This window comes from Artemia franciscana, chromosome 17, assembly GCF_032884065.1.
Source record: "Artemia franciscana chromosome 17, ASM3288406v1, whole genome shotgun sequence".
Classification (NCBI taxonomy): Eukaryota; Metazoa; Arthropoda; class Branchiopoda; order Anostraca; family Artemiidae; genus Artemia; species Artemia franciscana.
This window is the reverse complement of record NC_088879.1, coordinates 42965825-42978683: the sequence shown is the minus strand read 5'-3', so window position 1 is coordinate 42978683 and position 12859 is coordinate 42965825. Positions and strand designations below refer to the sequence as shown.

Below are 12859 nucleotides of genomic sequence, written 5' to 3'. Positions count from 1 at the left end.
CAGTGCATTTTATTATACTAGTATTATATCTAATGACTATCTTATTTTGTACTAATTATTACTTTGCATTGTTTCTGGCTATGCTTAGGGAATTTAAAGATACTCAATGGAAACCATAACTTTGCTTAATTCACTTACGTTATACCGTTTTTACTTGCTTGAGCCCGAAAGATTCAATTTGTTTATATATAAATGGTATTTGTACTTTTTTCCGAAAAATCAATAAAGAATTATTTGTCAAAAAATGTTTTAATCACAACAATCCACGATATATACACACAGTGCCACGTCTTGGGTTCTATAACCCCTCCACCCCCAAAAAATAATTAGTTTTTAATAAAAAGATTCACCAGCCTCCAAAAACTATTTTCAAAGGGACTGCCATGCACAAAATTATAAAAAGTTAGAGAAATGCTGGTCTAGACAGTAATGGTAGATAAGTTTATATATATATATATATATATATATATATATATATATATATATATATATATATATATATATATATATATATATATATATATATATATATATATATATATATATATATATATATATATATTGGTTGTAACCAGGGTTTACATTATCAGAAAATAAGAAAGAAAAAATCGCATCAGAACAGTTGTTACGTTTAAGCGTTCATAACCATAAGCGTTTCATAAGCCTTTAACCTATGGAGAAAAAGTTTAACGTTTTGGCAGAACTTGTGGATCTCGGATAAGAGATCCGAATAAACGACAGAAAACTAAAAGCCGACACCTACTTTCCCAGAAATTTTAGAAAAGCCATTTAAATTCTCCAGTTTTTGGCTGGAGATAGAGATGTTCTGTTTTAATGAAACTTACATCATTGGAGAGTGTGAATTTCGTTTTTTTTTTTAGATTAAATGGAGTAGAATTTTCTTTTTTAAGTTCAGGAAAGGGCAATCTCAAAAACTTTTTTTAGCATACCAGATAGAAAAAACTGTAATAATCAGCTCATTGAAAATACCATCTAAGCAATTTGGCAGCTTTAGGAATTCCCTATTGAGCTACCCGCTTTGATTAAAAACATTGGCGACACAAGGGACGACACAATTAATTCAAATTTCAAAGTCAAACCCCATATTCTCAATAAATCTTGATGGTGGTGAGTCCTGTGGGAGAATTTACTAAAAGGCCCTTATCTTTGAAAAGATCAGCCGACGCAAAGGCTAGCAAAATGATCTTAGACGAATCGAATCTCCTTAAAAGAATTTCTTTTTAAGTTTGAGAACCCCTATAGTCACAGTTGTCACAGAAGCTTTTTATTTTACGTAGTCAGGGGTTTATGTTATTCAGGATTAAGAAAGAAAAAATCACAAAAAAGGTGTCATGTTTAAGTATTCCTTTTAAGCGTTAAGTTGAGTGGTCAAGTTAACTTAAGTTTTAAGTCATGTTGCGTTTAAATATTTTTATTGTTTTGTGGCTTTGTATAGTAAATTTTGAGGTATTTAACAGAAACCGTTGGTTTGCTTATTTCTCTTTATTCTACATCATTTAACGTTCATTTAGATGAACATTAATGTTCATTTAATTATTTAAATGATTTTAAACAACGTTTTATTTATCATTTAAACGTTGGTGCTTGAATGGCCCCGAAAGATTTAATTTGTTGATATGTAAATATTTTTATTATCTCCATAAAAATTCAATAAAAATTATTTATCAAAAATGGTTTTATTAACGGCAATCTTCGATATATACACGCAGTGTCACGCTTTGGATATATGGCACCCCCCAAAACAATAAAATAATTTAATTTCGATTTTAATGAAAGGGTTCACCAGCCATCAAAACCTATTTTTAAAGCGACTTCCACGCAAAAAATTCAAAAAATTTGAGAACCCTGTTCTAGACAGAGTTGTCATATAGGAGCTTTTTATTTTATGTAGTCGGAAGTTTATGTTATCTAAAAATAAGAAAGAAAAATTCGCATAAAAACACGTGTCGCGGTGAAGTGTTCATTTACTCCTTCCCTTAGGTGCAACCCAAAAGAGTTGAGCATGAGCCCGAATTTTGGTGTAGTTCTACCCGAAGTATGAAGTTTACCCAATTGGGCGAACCTGAAAGACTTAGTTTGATCATATCAAGGCCGTACCAGGGGGGTTAGAGGGGTTGAACCCCCACTCACCCCCCAGCATTTTTGTCGACTCGTATAAAACGTAAAAAAAGAATATAAACAAATTTTAGAAGCGTTTTGGGAATCCCCCCAAAAGTCTTTTGTACCCCCTTCCGCGAAAAGAATCCTGGATACGACCCTGATTATATATAAATGTTTACTTTCAAAAAAATCGGTCATTTTTTTTTTTTTTTATAAATAATAATCTATATATACACAAGGCTTGTCTTGTTCCTTTATACAACAGTTCCTTAAACAGTTCCTTTATACGTCTTGCGTATATGGTACTATAAATTTTCATGAAATAATTTTGAATTTCAAAAAAAGTTCAGTCATTTTTTTCCATTTTCAAAAATTTTGCTCCATGGCACTTCCATTTTTATAGGAACTGTTATGCATTAAATCCTAAAAAGTTCCGGGAGCCACTGGTCTAGACAGAATTGCCAGAATTTTGCTGCATAACAGTTCCATTTTTATAGGAACTGTTATGCATTAAATCCTAAAAAGTTCCGGGAGCCACTGGTCTAGACAGAATTGCCAGAATTTTGCTGCATAACAGTTCCATTTTTATAGGAACTGTTATGTATTAAATCCTAAAAAGTTCCGGGAGCCACTGGTCTAGACAGAATTGCCAGAATTTTGCTGCATAACAGTTCCATTTTTATAGGAACTGTTATGCATTAAATCCTAAAAAGTTCCGGGAGCCACTGGTCTAGACAGAATTGCCAGAATTTTGCTGCATAACAGTTCCATTTTTATAGGAACTGTTATGTATTAAATCCTAAAAAGTTCCGGGAGCCACTGGTCTAGACAGAATTGCCAGAATTTTGCTGCATAACAGTTCCATTTTTATAGGAACTGTTATGCATTAAATCCTAAAAAGTTCCGGGAGCCACTGGTCTAGACAGAATTGCCAGAATTTTGCTGCATAACAGTTCCATTTTTATAGGAACTGTTATGCATTAAATCCTAAAAAGTTCCGGGAGCCACTGGTCTAGACAGAATTGCCAGAATTTTGCTGCATAACAGTTCCATTTTTATAGGAACTGTTATGTATTAAATCCTAAAAAGTTCCGGGAGCCACTGGTCTAGACAGAATTGCCAGAATTTTGCTGCATAACAGTTTCATTTTTATAGGAACTGTTATGCATTAAATCCTAAAAAGTTCCGGGAGCCACTGGTCTAGACAGAATTGCCAGAATTTTGCTGCATAACAGTTCCATTTTTATAGGAACTGTTATGTATTAAATCCTAAAAAGTTCCGGGAGCCACTGGTCTAGACAGAATTGCCAGAATTTTGCTGCATAACAGTTCCATTTTTATAGGAACTGTTATGCATTAAATCCTAAAAAGTTCCGGGAGCCACTGGTCTAGACAGAATTGTCAGATAAGAGCTTTTTATTATATAGACAGGGTTTACATTATCCGAAGATAAGAAAAAAAATCGCATAGAAACAGGTGTCACGTTTAAGTGCTGCAGACGAAATGGGAGCGATTTTTTGATTGACCACCTGAGTTAGCAGGGCAATATTGAAAAGTCGGCTAAATTTAAATTTTTAAATTTAAAGTTTGGAACTTGAATTTCAGTTGCGTTTTCTCTTACTTTTTACATGACAAACAGGGATGGGCCTGGGGAGCGGGGGATGTAAAATCAATATATAAGCACAGTTTAAGGCACGGGGAAACTCCCATTTTAAGTATTGCTTTAAAGGAGTCGACATAAATCAAAACCGAAAAATAGGTATAAATGTACACAAAATCATTCATGTACCCCCAACACGTGTAGTTAGGTCAGAATTTTCCCCTAGTATTACGTTTGCAATGGGGCGGAACACATTACATACTCGCTAAGATCAAATGGGACGATCTGTTGCTTCAAAACAAAAGTTAAACAATAAATAAAAGTAAAAATTAACATTTGTTTATATTATTTTTATGTACTTTTTTTTTTTTTTGCATCTGTGTTATATACGTACCATTTTTCACACTTCAAGAGACATGTGCAAATAATCTGTTTAAATGACTGTTTTTGTCCTAGCCCCAAGCGTATACCATCGCACAAAGAATTATGTTAAGTGTTTTATTATTATTATTATTTTTTTTTTTTTTACTAGGTCCCTATTAAATTTTAAAAACTAGTCAGAACAGCAAAAATACTTACAGAATAAGATACCTTTGCGCAATTTTTAAAATGATTTGTACGCTAGCTTCAAGTTTAAATCAGAGTTACTTATTCTAATTCTAATCAAGTTTCTAATTCCCAGTTCCAGGCCAACATATTCTAAATCTCCAGGGAAGCTTAAGCCCCTATGGAACGTGCTCTTAATGCCAGAGAAAAGTACCCACCTTCAAGTTTTCGTTCACAGTAATTCCTTTCAGCAAGTTGGTACCCATCATCCCGATTGATTTCCACATGCACGTAGTAGAAAGTTATGTTAGCGTTTGGTATAGGTGGCACTTTCCATGTAATATAAATATCTGACGATGTATTGGCGACAACGTTGAGTGCTAAAGGTGGATTCGGCTCTGAAATAAAGACTCAACATAAAACAATATATCCATTTTAGGCATGTTCACACTATCTGGTTGTTGTTTTTTTAAAACAAACACACTTAGATTAGATTTCGGAAAACCGGTTTCATACCGGAACAAATAGGAACAAAGACAAATGATTGGTGAGAGAATGCATTGGCCTTGTATGATTTGGGCTATATATTTGCACAATAGGAGAAATGGGAACTAGGTCAAGGGCGCTATCCAAATACTTTAACACCCCCACCCCTAATATGCAAATATACAGCCCAAACTATATTATTATATATACTAAAGGTTATATGAGGGTTATATCTCATTAGGATTAACCTAACTTCACTTCTTGGATGGGTTTCCTTTATTTAACAAGTACCAAAAAAATGATATCCATTTTACGTAAGTTGACATTATCTGGTTGTCGGTGCTTTTTTTAGTGGTGAAGCGGGGGGGGGGGGTGTGAATTCATGATTTCGATAAGATGTCTGAAACAATGAAAGGATAATTAAAGAGATTTCAGGAGCATTTAAAAATTCGAGGCGGTGAGAGGGGCTATGGGTATTTATTGCTACAGTAGTAGTATTACTAATACTACTGAAAAATTATAGTGCAGTGCTACACCACTCGAGGCCACTACAGCTACGCACACCCATCCTCCATCCGAATCCCTTCCCTTCAGAGTCTTATGCTTTTCTCCCTCAAGTGCAATTTTTACTCCCTTTAAATCTTTTCTGGGGATTTTTCAATCCCGTTCGAACAACGCCCTACTTTTCGTTCATCACAACTAAAATTAGTATCAAGTGACAACACTGCTAGTCGGAAGTATTACAGAAGAGACTAAGGTATTACCCTTAAAAAGGGAGTAAAGGAAGCTCCCCAGGGGAGAGGTTTAAATCGCAAAGTACATTTTAAAGTTAATTGTCCAATTTTCTAGTGAGGATTCTTAAGACCGATTTCAAGCAAGGAATCAACACCCCCCCCCCACCAAAACTCAGTGTACAGGCATGCCAAACCCGAATAGTAGGTTAACAGCAATGTTGAAGGATAAAACCAAATGGTTTTTGTAACTCCTGCAACCCAATTACCGTCTGACACCTCTAGTGCGTTTGAGCACTCCCAGACTACTTATCCTTAGCGATTCACAAAGAGTACATGACATCTGAGGTTAGTAAGATTTTTACTTGAAATGGTCTTGGTTATTTAGCGGATATTTTACACCTGTTAACCCTGGAAAATACAGGATAACTGGGGATAAGTAACGTCAAATACAAACAAAAATTCAATTTTTTAAGATAAGGTTTATTCATCATGAAATACACATACAATATTACATTTCACTACCCCCCCCCCCCCTCCCAAGTCTCATTGGCCAGTAAAAAATGGGGAAAAAATTTAATCGTTTTAAAAATGAAAAGAAAAATCTGGCAAACATTACGCAGAGAACAAAAGAATAGTAATTGCGAAATGTGGCACAGCTTCAGGAGTATGTAACTAACCTACGTTTACAGTGGAGTACGAGTAATTAGTGTTGCAACTAAGCGATAAGTGTTATATTACGCGTCACTCGGCTATTTACCAATAGCGTTTCATTTGACAAGTTGTCGAATAAGTATTTGTTGTTTCCTTTTACAGATTACATCCGGGTGTCTAAGGGATACTCGAAAGCACTATTCGTCCCTGAACTCGACCTGACAAGTCATCACTGGCGTTTACGCTACCCCGTTTGGAAAAAGTCCTCTACTGTTTCGCCTACCACTAGAGAAAACGTCGTTCATGTTTCTAGCAGGTGAACTCCCATCTGCATTTAAAACATTATTTCGATCAATCTGGGACCAACCTAATGTAAATACCCGGTTATCCTCAAACCTGCAAACGCCCTTCACCCCGACTATACGATCAGATTTTGCTTCTAATATAACTTGTACAAGGTCATTGAACCTGTTCCCAGAAGAACTGACAGGTAGGAGCTCCCTCACGTCATTTAAAAGAAGAGAAAAAATCATTTATTAGCACTGGAGAGGATTAGTTAAATATTGTTAAAAAATATATACAATGTATAGAATATTATTAGATAAAAACTTTAATTATTTTAATATCATGGTGGGTGTTTCCTCCGGGGGCAAAGGACAGGAGGATAATTGGTATTTATGATGGAATAAATGAGAGGTAAGGTTGTTTCTGAGAGTAGGAGCAGTGACCATGCTACGTATAATGTTTAAAAGGTAGTGATTGAGGATAATAAACCCCATTGAACTTGAACCTTACCTCCAGAAGCAGTTCTAAAATAAAGGATTTGACTTGTGGCGCCAGACGATTGTGTGTCATTCAAATAATCTCGGGTGAAATATGACTCATCTGGAACCATTAGTGTGTTAAAATACATTCCGTAAAGTGTGAACGGCTTTAAATGAGATATTAATCCATAATCCCAATCAGCGTCTATGTCTGAACCGGGCTTAATCTCACCAGTATTCCATCTATAAAAATAAGAGTTATTGTTAGTATTAATAACAATAATAATAATAATAACAATAATAAAACGTTATAAAAACTCCCATATGGGGTAAAAATTCAGCGAATAAAAACGAGAAAAGAAGAAAATATGAAATGACGCTCCGTTTGGTAAATAAGGAATAATAGAGTGGATTATTAAAAAAAAAAAGTATACATGTACACAGGGCAAGATACGGAGAGGGGAGACACTGCTCGCCCTCTTATTTGTCGAAAGAAATCCCATGAAAAAACTGGGAAATATTAGCCCAAACGTTATATCTTCTCATAGTTTTGACCCTTCCCTATAAAAATGATCTGATTCCCCAGCCCGCTAGGGGTTAGACCCGTATGCAAGTATGAAGAAGTGTGGGCATACAACTTGTTTATGTGATCTGTGCGTTGTTTGTTTAGCTTGACAATTTTTGCTGAAGGACTTCTAATTATTTAAGGATTTGAATTTATTTTTATTTTTTGAAAAAAAAAAAAAAAAACATTGATGGCCTGTTATATGTTTAAGAATCGAAACATCAATACCATTTTCAAGTTTTCATACCTTTAAGCGTTGATACCACTTTCATCAAAAAATTAGAATAAAATAAAAAGAAACAAAAAAACCCTAGATCTCCCTCAATTCAAAATTGAATAATTTCATCAGTTCAAGATTGGGATAAAAAAATCAAATTATACAGACAAAGGTGTAAGACTCACATCGTGCAAGTCCTGCAAAAACGTCTCATTTTTAGCTAAAATATGTCCTTCTTGATATCTCAAAAACTAGAGTTTATATTTTTACCAGTTGTATTATTGACCAAAAAACGATATAACTTCTTTCAAAGTTGTCAGTTAATATCAAGCATAATAAAAAGGAAAAAAATTCACACAAAAAATTCTTACAAAACGACTTAAAGTAGAAACACGAAGCTCAAACAAACATGTATGTAAATGCTTTAGTTTGAAGAAAATTAGCAAAACCGTGGTACTGATTAAGCATGGGTACTGTTCCTGTTCTGTCTTCAAAGTACCTGTTTCTGTTCTGCTCATACAAAAAACCGAAACAGAACAGAAACAGATGACCTATTTTTTATTTCCTGTTCTGTTTCTTTTTTTATGAAAGCTATTTTGTCCTGTTTCTATTTTTTTTCCTACTTGCTTTTCGTCTCTTCTCGATTTTATTTTATTGCTACGAGAATGAGATATTCGGGAATTTCAGACTTACAAAATAGCGTTTTAAATCGTAATTTGAAATTGTAAAGAAGCATGATTAAAGAAGAGGAGGGAATCCTTCAGCTATTCCCTCAAAGATTAGTTCAGAAAAGTCCACTTTTGAAAAAAAGTAGCCTAGAAAATGATTTTGTCATTCCAGCCCTTTCATTTACGAGATGAGCCCTTCAAATAATCATTAATTACAAAATGTCCTTTTGACTCATCATAGTTAATTTAACTGGTAGTTCATTATAATAGCGAATTATTCTTTTTTAAAGATAATTTACATGACCGCTAGAATTTTTTACTTGGGAGAGGGTTTTAACTCAGAAACATGGAATCTTAGGCCAAATCTGACATGGTTTTTACACTGTTGGAAACCTGGCTGTTTTCTGTAAATATTCAAAAGCCAGAGCTTTATTTGAAAAAGATGGGTTTGCTGGTTGACAGTTTCAGTCCCTGATGATTAAACCGATTCTCTAGAAAAAACAATAATAAACAAATCATTTCAAAATACATTCTTCGACACTGCGTTGACTTCGTCATGTTTTGAGCAGGGTTGCCACCCAGTAAAGAAAAAATCACTAGATTTATAGATCGTTTGCTTGACTTAGTGATTTTCTTCAATAATCAACTGATACATGTGCTGATTTAATGATAAAATTACCAGGGGTGGCAACCCTGGTCCTGTGAAGACCGCTTCATGATGACCGTTTCATAGAGCAAGTAGTTCTAGCTGATCCTCGGTCAGACAGGCACAAACGTCTTGGCGGTTAATTGATGAATTGGTGGGTAACTGTCAAAAACGACCTCGATGCCATTGACGGATTTCAAAAGTTTGGCAGAAAGTGGGAGAGCTGCAGGCTCCGGCTTTCTGAAGAACTGGAGCAAGACTGTGAGAAATGAGTTAGCCATACAAAATCTTCCGGATGCCCAGTAAGGCGACCAAGTCTGGTCCCGCAGTAAGGTAATGTAAAGTAATTACAATCCCCCAAAGAATTCCGAAAATTTCCCGAATTTCTTGGCACTTCATTAAAATTATCAAACTATTTTTTTGGTTACTGCTCCTTGATCGAAAAAAAAAAAAATCCGGCTTACGTGCCTGTCACCCCCCCCCTGCCCCCTAGGATTTAAAATAAGGTCAAACACGTTTAAAAGGTATTATCAGACAATTTACTTACCCATCATTACCGCAAGCATCTCTGCCTCCAAATATAGACAAGTTCTGAGAAGGGGTTTCCCTGTAGTGGTACTCATACCCAAGCAGCTGGCGATGATCAGGCACACGGGCATATTTTCTAAAATTCTTAATCCGAAAATGAACTAAATATTCGCTTATTTGTTCGATATTAATGACCAATTCTTCATTGTGACCTAAAATAATCATCTAGTGTCATTAATAGATAAAACTTCCAAACGATCGTTTAAAATGGTCTCTCAAAAAGAGACTATTTAGAGAGACCATTTTTTAGGGGTTCGTCCCTAAAAACTCATCTGTTGATTGCTTTAAAAGGAAGAGATAAAAAGTGACGTATCAGGCCCTAAGTTTACAGCGTCTTGATACCATGAATTTAGTCATAAAGAAAAAAAAAAATCACAATCTGGGTTCTCGAAGAAGAAGTTGCGTAAGATGCTCAACCTCCATTTGAGATAGTTTTCTAAAAAAGTTATCCCTGAAAACAATTCTTTTGGTTTCTTTAAGAGGCAAAAAAAGAGGCAATTTGTAAGATATTATACCTCCACTTGGGACAGTTTCCGAGATAGGTTATCCCTGAAAACCTGTTTGTTGGTTCTTTTAAAATGAAACAGGCAGAACTCTAGGGAGAAAAAAACTTAAGTAAATGGTTGAATCTGTGGCATAGGGGGCCCTAAGTTTTTAGCGGCCTGGCACCATGAATTTTATAATAAAAAAGAAAAAAAAAAGAAAAATCTCATTTGTTCTTGAAGAAGAGATTTCATAATATGCTGAACCTCCATTTGGGATAGTTTCCCATACAAGTTATCCCTGAAAACTTGTCTGCTGGTTCTTTTAAAAGAAAGCCCAACCAACACAACGCAAAAGGGGAACATAGATAGGTGGATGAAAAGTGGCATATCAGGCCCTAAGGCTCTAGGGGACTGGCATCACGAATTTTGTCATAAAAAAATATAATTCTTTTTTGAAGAAGAGGTTCACAAAATACTACACTTCCATATGGGGTAGCTTCCCAAATAAGTTATACCTGAAAACCTGTCTGCTGGTTCCTTTAAAAGAAAGTCCAACGAACACAGCGCAAAAGGAAAATATAGATAAGTGGATGAAAAGTGGCATATCAGGCCCTAAGGCTATAGGGGACTGGCATCATGAATTTTGTCATTAAAAAAAATCTCATTCTTTCTTGAAGAAGAGGTTCATAAAATGCTACACCTCCATTTGGGACAGCTTCCCAAACAAATTATCCCTGAAAACCTGTCTGCTGGTTTCTTTAAAAGGAAGTCCAACAGAAACAGCTCTAGAGGGAAACATAGGTAAGTGGATGAAAAGTGGCCCTAAGTTTAAAGCGGACTTGCACTATGAATTTAGTCTCAAAAAAAGGGATCCATAATAAGGATACGCTAAGATTGTTCCTAAGAGAGGAAAACATAACAAACATGCATTAGCCAATGCGTTGGTACGTTGACCTTTGCTCACCATTCTGTGATTATTCTATTCTTTCTGAATTTTTTCCCCTTCTAAAGAAAAGAGAATTAAAAAGAATCCTGATTAATTATTATAGATTAGAAAAATTTCACTGTTCCTTCCACCTTGGAGAAAAAACCGGTTTTTGTTAAAAGTTTCTAGTTCCTGATATTACATGTCAAATAAGACAAGGGTCCACACTTCTATTTCTGGATGCCTTTGCATAAAAAATATTATCTCTACAACATGCAAGAAAAAGAAAAACTCGATTGGGTAATAAATTTCCTATTTATCACGTCCCAGCCATAAAAACATTCCAAATTCAATATAAAGAATTTGTTATTTGCATAAAAATCGGGGAATTCCCCCTGACAAAAAAAAGTATTATTAAGTTAATTAATGAGTTGCAGGATAAATTTATGAGGTTTATATATAACTCGGGTGCGATAATTAAAAGGGTGACATGTGTCATTTCCGTCGAAAATGAATTATGTATATGTTGTGGATAAACTAAGCACGAGGAATCGAATGGCGCAGTCAGAATAGCCCTATCTCGCACCGATACGAATATAAACAGAAATACACCATTAAGGGTTGCCATTCAGAATCTTCTAAATTATCAGGTCTTGTTGCAATTCAGAATGACAGAAGAGGACTATCTTATGGAGCTATAGCATGCGGACCTGGCTTTGTCTACTTTTTTGTCAAGGAAAAAGGAGATATACTCCATAAAATGGAATAATTTTGAATTCGCTCGATACACTTGAATTTAATTTGTACCACTGAAAAGAAAATAAAAAGTTGATTTAGAATATGTTCCTTTTATCTCCATTAGCCTCATTCTCCAGAGCAACCACAGCCAACAAACAATTTTCCGTTTTTTGGCTCTCCTGAAAAGTTACAAAAATGGTGTACGCCATCCTTTTAATTACTTCAGCCAAACTTGGTCTGAGGCTTTATGCACATCTGAGTCTTCAACCCTATTTTACACTTTTGCATATGCGCACCTAAAGTCAGTGGCAGGTGGAGATGTTATTTTTTTTTTTTTCTTATATTATTTTTATTGGCTGAAATTTATATGGAAATGACCCCCACACCAGAGAGCCTGGATTCCCCGTCACCCCTGTTTATATAAAAGAGATTAGTTCACAACCCCTCGGATTAAAGCATCTTCCCCTTTGTTTTGAGTAGGCTATCCTTGTCAGACCATTTACAATTTGCTCGTTAAATTATTAAATATAAATAGTGCGGCATGAAGCATAGTAAATTTTCATTTTATTATATCAGCTTTCATTTTAAATTATATCATTATATCAAAGTTAAACTATATCACCGTTCATTTTGAAAACGCCATTCGTAATAAATGGAACAAAACACGCAAATATCAGCCTAAACAAAGGCAAGACATGCGTCTCTGGTATTATCTTTTCAATGACATTTCCGGTCATTTAATGAAATGAAGAACCTTAAATTTTGAAAAAAATATCACCTATGAGATAGCAGCCCCATACACAGCAAGTTAGTTCAAGAGGGCGAGACTCTCGGGGGTGCATATTGACAATAATGCAAAGCGCAACGAGCAAAAAAAAACAATTTAAACGAAAAATTGTAAACATTTTGCAATTCCGAGAGGGAGTGGCCCCGGTCAGTGTTGACCGGAACAATTATTTTGGGTCATGAAACTATTGTTAATAGATGCATTTTGACTTTTTGAACATCTTTTCTCTCTTGCAAAACTACCGCAAACTTACCGTTATGGAGTTATTATATATCTGCACATTAGGGGGGGGGGGAGCATAGCATATATTAAATACAGCAATGGTTAGTTTACGTATT

The 12859-nt window shown here is 35.0% G+C and overlaps 1 protein-coding gene across 2 annotated transcripts in view; it reads right to left on the bottom strand.

Annotated features, from left to right (window-relative positions):
- LOC136038269 (insulin-like peptide receptor) overlaps nt 1-12859 on the bottom strand; it is a 258331-nt gene that overhangs the window by 45876 nt on the left and 199596 nt on the right. For both annotated transcript variants that reach the window (XM_065721386.1, XM_065721387.1), the window contains exons 12-14: nt 9546-9738; nt 6934-7145; nt 4486-4665 (exon numbers count right to left, since the gene is read on the bottom strand). In XM_065721386.1, the coding sequence (XP_065577458.1) occupies nt 4486-4665; nt 6934-7145; nt 9546-9738 (585 nt within the window). The remainder of the gene's footprint in view (nt 1-4485; nt 4666-6933; nt 7146-9545; nt 9739-12859) is intronic.